This window comes from Amblyraja radiata, chromosome 39, assembly GCF_010909765.2.
Source record: "Amblyraja radiata isolate CabotCenter1 chromosome 39, sAmbRad1.1.pri, whole genome shotgun sequence".
Lineage (NCBI taxonomy): Eukaryota > Metazoa > Chordata > Chondrichthyes > Rajiformes > Rajidae > Amblyraja > Amblyraja radiata.
Genome location: NC_045994.1, coordinates 2,037,698 through 2,055,737, shown reverse-complemented (window position 1 = coordinate 2,055,737; position 18,040 = coordinate 2,037,698). Strand labels below are relative to the sequence as shown.

The window sequence follows — 18,040 nt, the reverse complement described above, 5'->3', positions numbered from 1 at the left end:
TTTGGACATGCTAGAGGCAGGAAACATGTTCCATTTATGCTAATCATGCTAATTGGCTCAAAGTCCATACTCTCCAAAACCCACCCGTTCACCATTTCTATTGATGGCTCACCCATACCCACCTCCTCCCATGTCAAAAGTCTCGGCGTCATTCTGGACAGTACACTTTCCTTTGGCCCCAACATCAGCAATATCACACGCTCTGCATACTTTCATCTCCGCAACATCTCCAGACTCCGCCCCTCCCTCTCCAAAGACAATACAAAAGTCCTCATTCACGCTCTGGTCACATCCCGCATCGATTACTGCAATGCCCTTCTCACTTGCACCTCCAATAAACTTCTTCATCGCCTCCAATGCATTCAGAACTCTGCAGCCCGGATCATCATCCGCACCAGATCATCGGACCACATCACACCCATCCTCACTCAGCTCCACTGGCTCCCTGTGCACCACCGGATTAACTACAAGATTTTACTGCTGACCTTCAAAGCCCTACACCACCTTGCTCCCCAATACCTCTCTGACCTGCTGCTACCATACACTCCTTCCCGGTCACTTCGTTCCTCCTCAGCTGCAATTTTAACTGTCCCCACATTTAGACTCAGCACCATGGGTGCCAGAGCCTTCAGCTGCTCTGCCCCACGTCTCTGGAACACTCTCCCACCTCCCATCCGTCACCTGGACACTATCGATCAATTCAAATCACAGCTCAAAACACACCTGTTTAGATTAGCATACCCGACATAACTTCCACCATGTTCACCCTGATTTTAATGACTTTAAATGTTTTGTGTATTTTGTTTGTTTTTTTTTGTTTTTTTTAATCAACTTGATTTTAATATTGATAAATGTATTGTGATTTTATGTCCTGTAAGGTGTCCTTGGGTGTCCAGAACGGCGCCAGCAAATAAAATGCATTATTATTATTATTATTATTATTTAGAACGGAGACGGGGAAACATCTTCACACAGAGAGTTGTGAGTCTGTGGAATTCACTGCCTCAGAGAGCGGTGGAGGCCGGTTCTCTGGATACTTTCAAGAGAGAATTTGATAGGGCTCTTAATGATAGCAGAATGAGGGGATATGGGGAGAAGGCAGGAACGGGGTACTGATTAGGGATGATCAGCCATGATCACATTGAATGGCGGTGTTGGCTTGAGGGGCTGAATGGCCTACTCCTGCACCTATTGTCTATTGTTTAAACTCCTTCTGCCATTCCTTGGCCCATTGGCCCTGTTTATCAAAATCCACTACACTACAAATTTTGGTGTCATCTTGAAACCTACTAAATATGCCACAAACATTCAAATCCAAATTGTTAATAGAAGTAACAGGTAACAGTGAACCGATCCCAGCAACTGCCATCGCCCTTCAATCTGTAAAAAATCCCACCTACCTCTGACTCCTCCCTACCAAGGCAATTCTGTATCCAATTGCTAGCTCACACTGGATCCCATGTGATCTCGACTTCAGGAACAGCCTAGCATACAAGAGCTTGTCAAAGGCCTAGCTAAAGTCCATAGACAATGTACACCAACCGGCCCCATCAAAACTGTTGCTCACCTCTTCAAAAAATACTACAATGAAGTTGCGTCTATAAAGTCCTGCTGACTATCCCTAAACAATAAAGTCATAGAGTGATGCAGTGTAGAAACAGGCCCACACCTGCCAACTACATTAGTTCCAGGTAAATAAGTCCCACCTGCCTGCGTTTGGTCCATATTCCTGCAAACCTGTCCTATTCATGTACCTGTCTGTTTCTTAAACGTTGGGATAGTCCAGACCTCAACTACCTCCTTTGGCAGCTTGTTCCATACACCCACCACCCTTTGTGTGAAAAAGTTACCGCTCAGCTTCCTATTAAATCTTGTGCCCTTCACCTCGAACCTATGTCCTCTGGTCCTCGATTCCCCTACTATAGGCAAGAGATTCTGTGCATCTATCCGATCTATTCCTCTCATGATTTTACACACATCTATAAGATCACCCCTCAACCTCCTGCGCTCCAGGCAATAGAGTCCGAGCCTACTCAACCACTTCCTACAACTCACACCCTCTAGTCCTGACAACGTCTTCGTAAATCTTCTCCATACCCATTCCAGCTTGCCATCTTTCCTATAACATGATGCCCAGAACGGAACACAATACTCTAAATGTAGCCTCACCAACATCTTACAGTGCCCTCCATAATGTTTGGGACAAAGACATCGGATGGCAGGGTTACAGTTTGCCAAGAAGTTTTAAAAAAAGAGCAACCACAGTTCTGGAAAAAAGGGCTTGTGGACAGATGAGACGAATATTAAGTTATATCAGAATGATGGCAAGAGCAAAGTATAGAGGAGAGAAGGTACTGCCCAAGATCCGAAGCATACCACCTCACCTGTGAAACGCCGTGGTGGGGGTGTTATGGCCAGGGCATATATGGCTACTGAAGGTACTGGCTCACTTATCTTCATTGATGATACAACTGCTGATGGTAGTAGCATAATGAATTCTGAAGTGTACAGACACATCTTATCTGCTCAAGTCAAAACAAATGCCTCAAAACTTGTTCATTCAACAGCAAAACAATGATCCCAAACACACTGCTAAAGCAACAAAGGAGCAAAAAAATTGTCAACTCTTGAGTGGCCAAGTCAATCACCCGATCCAAACCCAATTGTGCATGCCTTTTATATGCTAAAGAGAAAACTGAAGGGGACTAGCCGCCAAAACAAGCAAAAGCTAAAGGTGGCTGCAATGCAGGCCTGGCAGAGCATCACCAGAGAAGACACCCAGCAACTGGTGATGTCCATGAATCGCAGACTTCAAGCAGTCATTGCATGCAAAGGATATGCAACAAAATACTGAACATGACTACTTTCATTTACTTGACATTGCTGTGTTCGAAATATTATGGTGCCATAAAATGGGGGGGACTATGTATAAATACTGCTGTAAATACCACATGGTGAAACCAAGATGTATAAAATTGGCCTTTAATAAAATCTGACAATGTGCACTTTAATCACATGTGATTTTTCATTAAAAATCTCAAATTGTGTAGTACAGAGGCAAACAAATAAATGATGGGTTTAAGAAGGAACTGCAGATGCTGGAAAATCAAAGGTACACAAAAAAGCTGGAGAAACTCAGCGGGTGCAGCAGCATCTATGGAGCGAAGGAAATAGGCAGGGTTTCGGCCCGAAACGTTGCCTATTTCCTTCGCCCCAAATAAATGATGGGTCTTTGTCCCAAACATTATGGAGGGCACTGTACATGTACTGTATTCTTGTCAGCACACTTTTAAAGGCATCCCACTTTTTCGAATCAAAGATCATTTACACCCCGGCTGTTCCCTCTTCCCTCTCTCATCATGCAGAAGATACTAAAGCTTGAAAGCAGGTACCACCAGATTTAGGAACAACTTCTTCCCCACTCACACTACTGAACGGTGCTCTTATAAACTAGGGTGTAGTTCCAATCTCCCAACCTACCCCATTGTGCCCTTGCACTTCTTTCATTTGTCATTTCTCTGTAACTGTAATGCTATAACATTGCAACACTATCTCGGTACATGAGTGTACAGCAACACTCCTGAGGTTCCTGCTATTTACCGTATATGTCTTGTCAGTGTTTGACATCCCAAATTACATGAGCTCACACTTGTCTGGATTAAATTCCATCTGCTATCACTCCACTAAACTTTGCAATTTCTACATGGTGAAAACAAAATGTATAAAAATGGCCTTTGTTAAAATCTGCCAAGGTGCACTTTAAGCATATGTGATTTTTTTCTATTCCAAATCTCAAATTTTGGAGTACAGAGGCAAATAAATAAATGATGGGTCTTGGTCCCAAACATTATGATGGGCACTGTATACAACTGCAATATGACTTCCCAACTATACTCAATACTCGGACTGATGAAGGCCAATGAGCCAAAAGCCTTCTCGACCACACTATCAACCTGCGACTCGATCTCCAAGGAACCATGCACCTGCATTACCAGATCCCTCTGCTGTAGGTCCTGCCCATGTTAGACTTCCCAAAGTGCAACACCTCACATTTGTCTGTATAAATTCCATCAACGATTCCTCAGCCCACTTGGCCAATGGATCAAGATCCTGCTACAATTTTTCACAACTATATTCACTATCTGCAAAACCACCCACTTTTGTATCATCAGCAAACTTGCTAATCTTGCCATGTATGTTCTGATCCAAATCATTGATATAGATGACAAACAGTAACGGGCCCAGCACCGAACTCTGAGGAACACCACTAGTCACAGGCCTCCAGTCCGAGAAGCAACCTTCCACCATCATCCTCTGCTTCCTTCCATGTAGCCAATTTTCTATCCATTCAGCTATCTCTCCTTGGATCCCATGCGATCTAACCTTCTATAGCAGCCTACCATGCGGAACCTTGTCGAATGCTTTGCTGAAGTCCACATATACAACATCTACAGCTCTGTCTTCATCTACCTTTATGGTCACCTCTTCAAAAAACTCAATCAGATTTGTGAGATACAACCTCCCACGTACAAAACCATGCTGACTATCCCTAATCAGCCCTTGTCCATATGAACGGACAATCTTTGCCTTTTCAAGTGCACATAGACCCTGTTTCTCAAAATCTCCTTCAATAACTATCTATGTAAGGATCATCGATGTAAGGTTTGCAGTTTCCAAGGAATATTCATTTAACACCCCACCCATCTCCTGTGCCTCCTCACTCAGATCACCTTGTTGATCGCTCAGGTGACCTCTTCTGTTCCTAGTTATGCCTTTAATACACGTAGAATTTTACAAGAAGAATTTAGAATCTTCTTTACGTTATTTGCCAATAGTATTTCATTAATCCCTTCTGCCCTGCTAATTTCTCTTTTAAATGTATTCCTACATGGCCTATATTCATCAAGGGATTCACTTGATTCCAACTGCCCACACCTGACATATACCTCTTTTTTCTTGACCAGAGCCTCAATATTTCTTGTCATCTAGGGTTCCCTACACCTGCCATCCTTGCCCTTCACTAACATGAACACACTGGCACCGAACTCTTCCTATCTCACATTTAAAAGTCTCCCAAGTTCTTTTCCAATACCATCAAAGTTAGCCTTTCCCCAATGTAGGAATTTAACTTGTGGACCAGCCCTATTCCATTTCCATGACTGTTTTAAATTAATAGGACTACGTTCAGTGGTCCTAAAATGTTCTCCCATTACTATTTCAGTCAGCTGCGCTGCTTTATTTCTCAAGAGGTCAAACTTTGCTCCTTCTCTAGCAGGGCTGCCCCAAGTTATAAACGCCCTGACTCATGCACAGCCGCATATACGAGCGAGCGTTTGGGAGATCGGTGGGATGGATCTGCCCACTGCTGTAGGCAGAACCAAATCCCAACATCTCCTGCCATGTGGGAATTTGGTTTGAAATAATATCTGAATGATTGAGTTAAATCTCCTAGTCTAACTTCATAATCTCTAGATTGTCCTAGGTTTTTATTTAAATATATTGCCAACCTACATTTTACAAATAGTTCTCAGGAATAGAAGCAACGAACTGCTAGAGGAACTGAATGAGCCAGGCAGCAACTATGGAGGGAATGGACAGACAACGTTTTGGGCCAAACGTCGAGATGTCAATGTCCATGCCTGGCCCATTGAGTTCCTTCAGCAGTTTGTGTGTTGTTCTAGATTCCAACATCTGCAGTCTCCAGTCTCAGATAAAGAACACTGTTGGAACCTGGAGGACCTGCAACAGAGATGTATTTCCTTTAATCTTACCTTATGCTTACGCTCTTCAACCTATTCAATAATTTGGTTGCTTTCAGCTGATCATCCAACAATAACTACCTTTAGTTTCTTCTTTCTAATGCTAAGAATTTTCTTGGTTGCCTGGCTATTGTTAACAAAACTCCCACTTCCAGTCTGCATGCACATCTTGACCTCAGCAGTACAATCACACAATAGCAATTACGAGCAGGAACTCTGGGTATTTGTTTATTCTCCCTAACTAGTTTGGGACAGAACCATTCTTACCCCTGCATTAGGGTAAGACAATTTTTTTCAATTAACTAGCATTTTTTTAATCATTTGCCTTCAATTTTATTTTCTACGACATTTCACAATTGTTGGTTTAAATTCGCACTTAAACTAGACTCACCTCCCCTTCCCTATCAAGATCCATTGCTTCAAGGTCTGTATCCACACGAGACTGACGAACTCTTTCTCTGCGAGATCTTTCTTCCTGCAAAGGGACATAAAATTTTGATAAATACAATTCAAAACTCTTTTAGCTTTCAGTTTGTAAAATGGATGATGGCACTGAGCGGCATTACACTGCGACTTACCCGAATTATGTCCTCTTTTTCAGTCTCTTGAAGTTTGTAGAGAACCTTGGAAAGCTCTGCATCTGCTTCCATCTTACTCTGGATCCTCTCCTTCTCGCCCTCACTCTGAGCACTAGCCAGTAAAGTACAATATAGAACTACCAGGACAAAGCAGAGAATAAGCAGTGAGTGGTAAGGTGGGTAGGACAGCTGTGGTAGTGTCAGTAATGAATTAAAGATTAAGGGTTTGGACAAATGTATATTACCACTCTGAACTCACAATTTAATGCTACTCAACTTGTTAAAATTACAAACAGCAATCTCATGCACGTTTTTACTGGATCCAGTCTTTCAGCAAAGAAGCGAAGAATGCCACACGAGTTATCTCCGGTTTCCTCCCACACTCCAAAGATGTACAGGTTTGTAGGTTATTGGATTTGGTTAAAACAAAAAGTGAAAATTCACCCTAATGAGTAGGATAGTGTTAGTGTACAGGGTGATCGCTGGTCGGCGCGGACTCGATAGGCCGAATTTTTTTTTTTTCACACTGTACCTCTAAAGTGTAAAATCTAAAAGATATAAGAGATAAGACTGCACCGTGGAAATATCCAGCATTCAAATCACAAGAAACAAAGTCAATTGTCTTCCGTCAAAAACCTTCAGTCACCATTCCATGTCAGTGTCACATGAGGCAACTGGCAGTTAATTTTTTAAGGGGAAAGAGTATGTAATGGTATGGATAGCGACATCAACTATTTACATATCTTTTAGATTTATTTTCTTTCATGATTTAGAAAAAGTTATTGGTCCTTAACTGGGTAATTCATTGAGAAAACAGAAACATCACGTAGGTCATTTCACCTTTTCCGGTAGCTCTCATCAGCAGCGGCCTCTGCAGTCCGTCTGCGTTTTTATTATTTTATGTCTATGTTTTTATGTAGTTTTTGTTATTTTTGTTGGGGTATGTGTGTGGGGGGTGGGGGTGGTGTGGGGGGGTAGGGGGTAACTTTTAAATCTCTCCCTGCACGGGAGACCCGACCTTTTCTTTGTCGGGTCTCCGTTGTCGTTGGGGCTGCAACGAGGAGCGGCCTCCAACAGGAAGACCGGGGGCTCTGGTGCCGACTACCCACCTCACCGTCGCGGAGCTGGCCGAGTCCAGAGCGGGTGGAGCTGTGGTGGACGCTGCTGCGGCCCGACCCCCGGAGATTCGGTGGCTGCAACTGCGGGTTTGGCGGACGGTAATACCGGGAGCCCGCGGGTCCCTGGAGGGAGACCGCTTTTCGGGGCTTCCGCAGCGGCGACTTCTCCCGCCCGAGTTGCGGGGTTGAAGAGCACCTGAGCGGGGCCTTACAGCACCGCCCCGCGCGGCTTGGAATGGCTGCGGGTCTCTGCAAGCGCACGCCGGGGGCTCTAACACCAAGACCCGGTGTGCGACCTTGCATCACCCGGCGTGGCTTAATGGCCACGGGACAATTCGCCATCGCCCGCCGGGGGCTTTGACTTTGACTTTGACTCTGACATCGGGGGGGGAGAGTGCAGTGGAGAGAGAAGTTTTTTTGGCCTTCCATCACAGCAATGTGATGGATGTTTATGTAAATTATGTTGTGTCTTGGGTCTATTTGTTTGTAATGTATGGCTGCAGAAACGGCATTTCGTTTGGACCTCAAGGGGTCCAAATGACAATAAATTGAATTGTATTGTATCAATATACACACAATACCCCAGAATGAAAAAGCCAAAAAAGGCGCTAGAAATTTTTGCAAAGTAATTAAAACAAAATTGAAACAAATCACATTTACATAAGTATTAAGACCCTTTGCTATGACACTCAAAATTGAGCTTAGTTCAGCATGTTTCAATTAATTATCCTTGAGATGTTTCTACAACTTGATTGGAGTCCAGCAGTGGTAAATTAAATTGATTGGACATGATTTGGAAAGGCACACACCTGTCAGAGCAAAAACCAAGCCATGTAGACCTCCGAGACAGGATTTTGTCGAGACACAGATCTGGGGAAGGGTATAGAACAATTTCTGCAGCATTGCAGGTCCCGAAGACCACAGTGGCCTCCGTCATTCTTAAATGGAAGAACGTTGGAACCACCAGGACTCTTCATAGAGCTAGCCGCCTGGCCAAACTGAACAAAGGGGCGGTACTGGACCTCCTGTTAGGAAATGAGATGGGTCAGGTGGCAGAGGTATGCGTTGGGGAACAGTTCGGGTCCAGTGATCACAATACCATTAGTTTCAATATAATTATGGAGAGGGACAAAACTGGACCTAGGGTTGAGATTTTTGATTGGAGAAAGGCTAACTTTGAGGAGATGCGAAAGGATTTAAAAGGAGTAAATTGGGACAGTTTGTTTTATGGGAAAGATGTGGAAGAGAAATGGAGTACATTCAAAGGTGAAATTTTAAGAGTACAGAATCTTTATGTCCCTGTTCGGTTGAAAGGAAATCGTAAAAATTGTAAAGAGCCATGGTTTTCAAGGGAAATTGGACACTTGGTTCGGAAAAAGAGGGATATCTACAATAGTTATAGGCAGCATGGAGTAAATGGGGTGCTTGAGGAGTATAAAGAATGTAAAAAGAATCTTAAGAAAGAAATTAGAAAATCTAAAAGAAGATATGAGGTTGCTTTGGCAAGTAAGGTAAAAGTAAATCCGAAGGGTTTCTACCGCTATATTAATAGCAAAAGGATAACGAGGGATAAAATTGGTCCATTAGAGAGTCAGAGTGGCCAACTATCTGCAGAGCCAAAAGAGATGGGGGAGATATTGAACAGTTTCTTTTCTTCGGTATTCACCAAGGAGAAGGATATTGAATTATGTGAGGTAAGGGAAACAAGTAGAGTAGCTATGGAAACTATGAGGATCAAAGAAGAGGAAGTACTGACACTTTTGAGAAATATAAAAGTGGATAAGTCTCCAGGTCCGGACAGGATATTCCCTAGGACATTGAGGGAAGTTAGTGTAGAAATAGCAGGGGCTATGGCAGAAATATTTCAAATGTCATTAGAAACGGGAATAGTGCCGGAGGATTGGCGTACTGCGCATGTTGTTCCATTGTTTAAAAAGGGGTCTAAGAGTAAACCTAGCAATTATAGACCTATTAGTTTGACGTCAGTGGTGGGCAAATTAATGGAAAGAATACTTAGAGATAATATATATAAGCATCTGGATAAACAGGGTCTGATTAGGAACAGTCAACATGGATTTGTGCCTGGAAGGTCATGTTTAACTAATCTTCTTGAATTTTTTGAAGATGTTACTCGGGAAATTGATGAGGGTAAAGCAGTGGATGTTGTGTATATGGACTTCAGTAAGGCCTTTGACAAGGTTCCTCATGGAAGGTTGGTTAAGAAGGTTCAATGGTTGGGTATTAATGGTGGAGTAGCAAGATGGATTCAACAGTGGCTGAATGGGAGATGCCAGAGAGTAATGGTGGATGGTTGTTTGTCAGGTTGGAGGCCAGTGACGAGTGGGGTGCCACAGGGATCTGTGTTGGGTCCACTGTTGTTTGTCATGTACATCAATGATCTGGACGATGGTGTGGTAAATTGGATTAGTAAGTATGCAGATGATACCAAGATAGGTGGGGTTGCGGGTAATGAAGAAGAGTTTCAAAGTCTACAGAGAGATTTATGCCAGTTGGAAGAGTGGGCTGAAAGATGGCAGATGGAGTTTAATGCTGATAAGTGTGAGGTGCTACATCTTGGCAGGACAAATCAAAATAGGACGTACATGGTAAATGGTAGGGAATGGAAGAATGTAGGTGAACAGAGGGATCTGGGAATAACTGTGCACAGTTCCATGAAAGTGGAATCTCATGTAGATAGGGTGGTAAAGAAAGCTTTTGATGTGCTGGCCTTTATAAATCAGAGCATTGAGTATAGAAGTTGGGATGTAATGTTAAAATTGTACAAGGCATTGGTGAGGCCAATTCTGGAGTATGGTGTACAATTTTGGTCGCCTAATTATAGGAAGGATGTCAACAAAATAGAGAGAGTACAGAGGAGATTTACTAGAATGTTGCCTGGGTTTCAGCAACTAAGTTACAGAGAAAGGTTGAACAAGTTAGGGCTTTATTCTTTGGAGCGCAGAAGGTTAAGGGGGGACTTGATAGAGGTTTTTAAAATGATGAGAGGGATAGACAGAGTTGACGTGGAAAAGCTTTTCCCACTGAGAGTAGGGAAGATTCAAACAAGGGGACATGACTTGAGAATTAAGGGACTGAAGTTTAGGGGTAACATGAGGGGGAACTTCTTTACTCAGAGAGTGGTAGCTGTGTGGAATGAGCTTCCAGTGAAGGTGGTGGAGGCAGGTTCGTTTTTATTATTTAAAAATAAATTGGATAGTTATATGGATGGGAAAGGAATGGAGGGTTATGGTCTGAGCGCAGGTATATGGGACTAGGGGAGACTATGTGTTCGGCACGGACTAGAGGGGTCGAGATGGCCTGTTTCCGTGCTGTAATTGTTATATGGTTATAATCGGGGGAGAAGTGCCTTGGTCAGGGAGGTGACCAAGAACCCTATGGGCACTTTGACAGAACTCCAGAGTTCCTCTGTGGAGATGAGAGAACCTTCCAGAAAGACAACTATATCTGCAGCACTCCACCAATCAGGCCTTTATGGTAGAGTGGTCAGACGGAAGCCACTCCTCAGCCAAAAGGCACCTAAAGGACTCTCAGACCATGAGAAACAAGATTCACTGGTCTGATGAAACCAAAAGTGAACTCTTTGGCCTGAATGTTAAGCGTCACGTCTGGAGGAAACCAGGCACCGCTCATCATCTGGCCAATACCATACCTACGGTGAAGCATGGTGGTGGCAGCATCATGCTGTGGGGATGTTTTTCAGCGGCAGGAACTGGGAGACTAGTCAGGATCGAGGGAAAGATGAATGTTCCATAGTACAGAGGTCCTTCATGAAAACCTGCTTCAGAGCGTTCAGGACCTCAGACTGGGGCGGAGGTTCACCTTCCAACAGGACAACGACCCTAAGCACACAGCCAAGACAACGCAGGAGTGGCTTTGTGATAAGTCTGTGAATGTCCTTGAGTGGCCCAGCCAGAGCCCAGACTTGAACCCGATCGAACATCTCTGGAAGGACCTGAAAATAGCTGTGCATCGACGCTCCCCATCCAACCTGCCAGAGCTTGAGGATCAGCAGAGAAGAAATTACCCTAATACAGGTGTGCCAAGCTTGTACCGTCATACCCAAGAAGACTTGAGGCTGTAATCGCTGCCAAGGGTGCCTCAACAAAGTACTGAGTAAAGGGATTGAATACTTATGTAAATGTGATATTTCAGTTATTTTTAATTACTTTGCAAAGATTTCTAAACACCTGTTTTTGTTTTTTTATTATGGGGTATTGTGTATAGATAGATGATTAAAAAAAAGAAAGAATTTAATCCATTTTTGAATAAGGCTGTAACGTAACAAAATGTGGAAAAAGTGAAGGGGTCTGAATACTTTCTGAATGCACTGTATTTAGTTGCTCACTTATTAGCTAAGGATAAGGTATCACAGGAACAGATAAACTTTCCCATCTTTTATTCACTGTGAAAGTGACAATTTATTCAAATGGCATAATTAACTGGTGATCACCTTGTACTACAGACCCCCAAATAGTCAATGAGAATTAGAAGAACAAATATGCCAGAAGATTGCTGACAGCTGCAGGCCAAATCAGGTTGTTGTAATAGGGGATTTTTAACTTTCCCAACAATGACTGGGAAAAGCAGTGTGAAGGGCTTAAATAGGGTGCAATTCCTCCAGCAGTATGTAGAGGGCAACACTGGATCTAGAATTGGAAAATTGGGAAGAGCGTGTTAATCAAGTGTTTGTGGAGGAGGCTGTGACCACAGTTCAATTAAGTTAAGATATTCGTGGATAGAGGCAGGGAGGGCCCATGTGTTAAAGTGCTCAAATGGGGTAAGGCCAACTTTGAGGTTGTGAGAGAAAGTCTCGCTCAAGTTGACTGGAGCAGGTTATTTGAGAGGAAAGGAACACCAGCCAAGTGGGATGTTTTTAAAAGTGTGCTGACAAAACCTCAGGATATGTACGTCCCTGTTAGAGTGAAGGGCAAAACAAGCAGACGTAAGGAAGCTTGGCTGACGAGGGAAATTGAGGCATTGGTCAAAGGCAAGAAGGATGCATAGGACAGGTAAAGGCAGCTGGGATCAAGTGCATCCCACTCCTGGAGAAGTTTTGGGAATTAAGGAGTAAACTGAAAAAGGAAATGAGAAGGGCAAAAAGGGGCCAGATCGCTCTGGTGGGTAGCATTAAGGACAATCCCAAAAAGGTTTTATAAATAGATAAGGGGGAAAAGGGTAACTAGAGAGAGTGGGACTTCTCAGGAATCAAAGTGGTCACCTCTGTGTGGAGCTACAGGAGATGTGAAAGGTCCTCAATGAGTATTTCTCATCTGTATTTACTGAGGAGAAAGACAGCAGGACAGAGGAAATTGGAGCAGTCAAAGGAAGTGTCTTGAGAGCATTCAGTGATACCGTCGAAGAACCACTGAAGATACTAGCATGTAAGAAGGTAGACAAATCTCCAGGGCCTGATCAGATATATCCAAGGACATGGGAAACTAAAGAGGAAATTGCGGGAGCCCTGGTTGCAATTTATAACTATATAGTTATGCAAATGTGATATTTCAGTTATTTCTTTTTAATTACTTTGCAAAAATTTCTAAACACCTGTTTTCGTTTTTTTATTATGGGGTATTGTGTGTAGATTGATGATTAAAAAAATGAATTTATTCCATTTTTGAATAAGGCTGTAATGTAACAAAATATGGAAAAAGTGAAGGGGTCTGAATACTTTCTGAATGCACTGTATTTAGTTGCTCACTTATTAGCTAAGGATAAGGTATCACACAGGCATAGATAGAGTGGATGTGGAAAGGATGTTTCCACAGGTGGGAGAGTCTAGGACCAGAGGTCATAGCCTCAGAATTAAAGGGTGCTCTGTTAGAAAGGAGGTGAGGAGGAACATCTTTAGTCAAAGGGTAGTTCATTCTGTGGAACTTCTTGCCACAGAGCGCTATGGAGGCCAAGCCAATGGATATTTTTACGGGAGAGACAGACAGATTCTTGATTAGAACCGATGTCGAGGGGTTCTGGGTTCTTCAGTGTGAACTTGTGCAGCGGGATATAGATCAGTTACAGAAACAGGCAGAGAAATTGCAGGTGATAATTAATCCAAGCATGTGTGAGATGTTGCACAGTAGAAAGTTGAATATAAGGGGAACATTTATGGCAAGACCTTTAACAAAATTGAAGCACAGAGAAGTCCAAGTCCATAGCTCTCATATGCAAGTGTCACCACAAGTTGATAGGATGGAATAGAAAATGAACCGGATGTTTGCATTAATCGGTCCTGGAATTAAGTACAAGAGTCAGGAAGTCATGAAGCAGCTTTATAGAACTTGGGTTAGGCCGTTTGGAGTACTGTGTGCAGTTCTTGTCTTCCACTACAAAGGATGTGGAGGCTTTGGAGAGGGTGCAGGTTTACCACAATGATGCTTGGATTAGGAGCTATTAGAAATAAGGAAAGGTTGAATTGTTTTCCCTGGAATGTCAGAGATTAAGCGGAGACCCGACAGAAGAAAATAAAATTATAAGCAGCATAGACAGGTTAGGGAGTCAGAACTTTATTGCCAAGGTGGAAATGTCAAAGACTAGAGGACATAGCGTTAAGGTCAGAGGGGGAATGTTTAAAGGAGAAGTGCAAGACAATGTTTTTGTTAAAAGAGAGTGGTGGGAGCCTGGAAAACGCTGCTGGGGTGGTGATAGAAACAGATATGAAAGTGGCACAACGGAGGCTTTCAGATGGCACATGGATATGCAGGGAATGGACGGATATGAAATACATGCAGTTAGAGAAGATTAGTTTAACGGCATCATATTCGGTGCAGACATGGTGGTCTGGAGGGCATGTTCCTGTGTTTTACTGCTTTATCTTCTAGTTTAAGTTGATGACTGGAAGCTAGGAAGACTAGTGAGTAGCAATGTTACAAAAAATCAAGTCTTTAATTTATCCCATCAGATAAAGCATAAAAAGAAGTTTAATTTGACACCTAATTCACTTTCATATCTTCAGTATTAAAAATGTTATGGCAATTTTCATACTCGGAAATTGGCATCTTGTTCCCTATTGTTTTTTCATTGACTTAACACAAAAGCTGTGATCGAGAACATTTAAAAGCCGATAACTTTCTTAAAATTTAAGAGAACCGAAAGAAATTTTCAGCTATTATAGATTGAAGCATTCTGAAACAAATATAAAACAATCTTACTTAGATGACTTGAAATTAAAGCATATAATTAGTTCGTTACCTAATTGTAGCCAATTACAAAATTCAATTACTAGATCTAAACATCTATCCATTTCTTAAGAATAGATTAACATTTTTAAATAGCCCAAGTGTCCAAATAACATTCACACAAGAATTCAGAATATAACATAATTTTTAAATCTCATTGTCATGGGTTTATAGGCCAAATGGAAGGAATTTAATGTTTAATACCTGTAAATTAATGGCCATTTAAATCAGCTTGCGAGTGGGATTTTCTGGAACGGGACCATTTAGAACGTTGAGGTTGCCGTGTTTTTAGTCCCCATATCTGCAGCAAAACACTGCCGGTTCGTTCGGGGGGAAAAAATCACCGTTTCGCAACGTAAAAAGTGAATTAATTACATCTTAACACTTTTATACATAAAAATAAACTACTTTCTTTTACCTGGTCCTCCATAAAATCCGGCCCCGTTGTCGGCATTGGCGGCTTCAGAAGCTGATTTTAAAATCACTCCAGCGATTAACTGGTCGGGTGAATTTTTTTTTTTAACACACAGAACGGCCGTAGGAATGATTCTTTAGCAACATCTTGCACTCCAACAAATATAATTCAGGACCAGGTCGGAAAAAACCCCGTTTTAACCCCGCCCCCCCCTCAAACACGCCAAAATCGCGCACATGGCCAGTGGCAGAATTGCAGCACGCTGAAGGTAAGTTTTGTAACATACCTATAGTGAGCTTCTGAGTATCAGGTCGAACCTGTACTAAAGTGACAGAAGAATGACCTGACTTCATGTTTTCTGCAGACAGACGATTAAAGTATATTTTAGATTATGCAAACACAGATCTTAATACTCACTCATCATGCGATGCTGCCGCAAGATTTTAATAAAGTCAAAAGTGTTAAAACCAAGAAGCAAGACAAGCTGGTTCTCGCACTCTCTGTCATCTCCGGCTGTCTGAAACAGAAGCACAAGATATCTAAGATGGAAAATAATTTGTTACAGCCATTTAGCCCACCATGTCCATGAATAAAATGAATAGACTTATTAAATTCAACGTGAGCAGTATCATTAAGTGATCATTTTATATATGAATTTGGAAATGCTGTTCAAAAATTTTAAATGATGACACCTGTAACTAAAGAAAAGCCCACATATAGAATACACTGCCCATTACTGGGCACTTAACCAGCAGTTTGGAGCTCACCTTCAGGATATCCAGCACTTCATCAGCTTTCTTTTGCGACATGATGGCATCATCGTAGAAGCGGCTGAGCTGTCTCTGGAGCCAGAAAGCATCAATGTCCCTAGGATGGAGGTCTTTCTTCTTAGCACTCAGCACATCTCCAGCAGCACCCAGCTGAGAAAAGCAAAGGCAACCCACTAAACAATGGCACTGTAGATTGGATATGTTCGACTCAACTCATTACAGGCACTATATACAAATTACCACAAACTCCAGTCTCAATTTTAGTTTGGAATGGCCATTCTTATTAATGCTGCTCTTCAAGTGCAGTGGGGATTTTGCTTCAACCTGGCACCGTGTCATCGTTTGTAAATAAAACAGAATCGGGCAAGGAAACAATATTTTTCCCAAACAGCTACTTTCCCTCTCAGGACCCCACTACTCCAGGACCCCACTACTCCGGGCATTCTTCCCATGCTCACACCACACAATATTTATGCCAACACTCACATTAGCAGAAAGTGTGCAGCTGATGTCTGCTTCCTCGCCTTCTGTGTCCTCATCCGATGCTTCTTCCCGCACTTCACCAAATGCATCCTCATCACCCTCCTGAAATAGAAAAACAGATAAAAGGCCAAGTTAAACAATCTGCAGAAGGTTTCCCATTTCAGAAACTCACCATTACAAAATGTATCTTCATAGAATCTGACATTAGTGCTGCGGTAGAATTGCTGACTTACAACGCCAAAGACCAGGGTTTCATCCTGACTGCAGGTGCTCTCTGTAGAAATGAGTATATTCTCCCCATGACCGTGTGAGTTTCCTCCACATTCCAAAGTTATGCTGGTTTGTAGGTAAATTGGTTTCTGTAAATTGTTCCTAGTGTGTGTAGGATAGAACTAGTATATGGGTGATCGGCGTGGACTTAGTGGGCTGAAGGGCCTGTTTCCACACTGTATCTCTAAACTAAACAGTGCAGTTGTTCCCATTTCAGAGCCAGAGTACAGAAATCGGATTTGGCTCACTGAGTCTGGGCCACCCATTTTCACCTATCCCATTTTATTCTCCACATTCCAATCAACTGCTCCCACTTAGTCTGTGCCACTCACCTGCACAGAGATATACAGCATGGAAACAGGCTATTCAGACCAACTTGGCCATGCCAACCAAGATGTCCCATCCATACCAGTCCCACCTGCCAGTGTTTAACCCATATCCCTCTAAACCTTTCCTATCCACGCACCTGTCCAAATGTATTTTAAATGTTGTTATAGTACTGGCCTCTACCACCCCCTTTGGGACCTCGTACAAAATACCCATTGTGAAAAAGTTGCAAATTGCCCACAATTTCCAATTAACTTTCCCTTCTCACCTTAATCCTATGGCCTCTGGTTCTTCATTTCCCAACTAATACAGTGTGCATCTACCCTATCTATTCCCATCATGATCTTATATACCTCTATAAGATTACCCTCAACCCCCTGTGCTGCAAGGAATAAAGTCCTAGCCTGCTCAACCTCTTCTTATAGCTAAAGCCCTCAAGTCCTGGCAATATCCTCGTAAATCAAGAGAGCAATTTTTAGTAGGAAAGAACTGCAAATGCTGGTTTAAATCGAAGGTAGATTCAAAATGCAGGAGTAACTCATTGGAGAAGGGTCTCAACCCGAAACGTCACCCATTCCTTCTCTCCAGAGATGCTGCCAGTCCTGCTGAGTTGTGTCTATGGGCAATTTTTAGTGTCCATTTAACGTACCAGTTGACAGGACTTTGGGATGAGGACAGAAACCAGAGCACCTGGAGGAAACCCATGTTTCCTCTCCACACATATAGAATCAGAGGTCAGGATTGAATCCAGGTTAGGATAGGCTTGAGGCAGCAAATCCATCAGCTATGCCAATGTGCCGTGTCTAGATGCATCATTGAATACAATCTCCTATGGCAGCAGCAGGAATGAATAGCTGATGAGTACTTACTGACACAGTCCTAATCAGAGATGCAGGTTAACTTTCAGTGTCTCTTGAACACCAACACTGTTTTCTCACATTTTATCTGCCATGTCCTCAGCATTCAGTGGACCTGTCTATTTCCCATGAAACCTTGCTGCATCCACCTCACAAATCACAGACACTCAGCATTGTAATAGCAGCATTATCCCATTATGCCGTATTTCTCAGCCTCCAAATATTAAATGGGATGGATTAGCTCTTCCTGCCCACTATTTTTCCATT

General features: G+C 42.6%; 1 protein-coding gene across 1 annotated transcript in view; it reads right to left on the bottom strand.

Moving 5' to 3' along the window:
* The window catches only part of snrnp200 (small nuclear ribonucleoprotein U5 subunit 200), a 104,069-nt gene that overhangs the window by 70,044 nt on the left and 15,985 nt on the right, over positions 1–18,040 (bottom strand). Inside the window, exons 6-10 of the mRNA XM_033014004.1 lie at positions 16,323–16,421; positions 15,834–15,986; positions 15,484–15,583; positions 6,338–6,474; positions 6,151–6,234 (exon numbers count right to left, since the gene is read on the bottom strand). Coding sequence (XP_032869895.1) covers positions 6,151–6,234; positions 6,338–6,474; positions 15,484–15,583; positions 15,834–15,986; positions 16,323–16,421 — 573 coding nt within the window. The remainder of the gene's footprint in view (positions 1–6,150; positions 6,235–6,337; positions 6,475–15,483; positions 15,584–15,833; positions 15,987–16,322; positions 16,422–18,040) is intronic.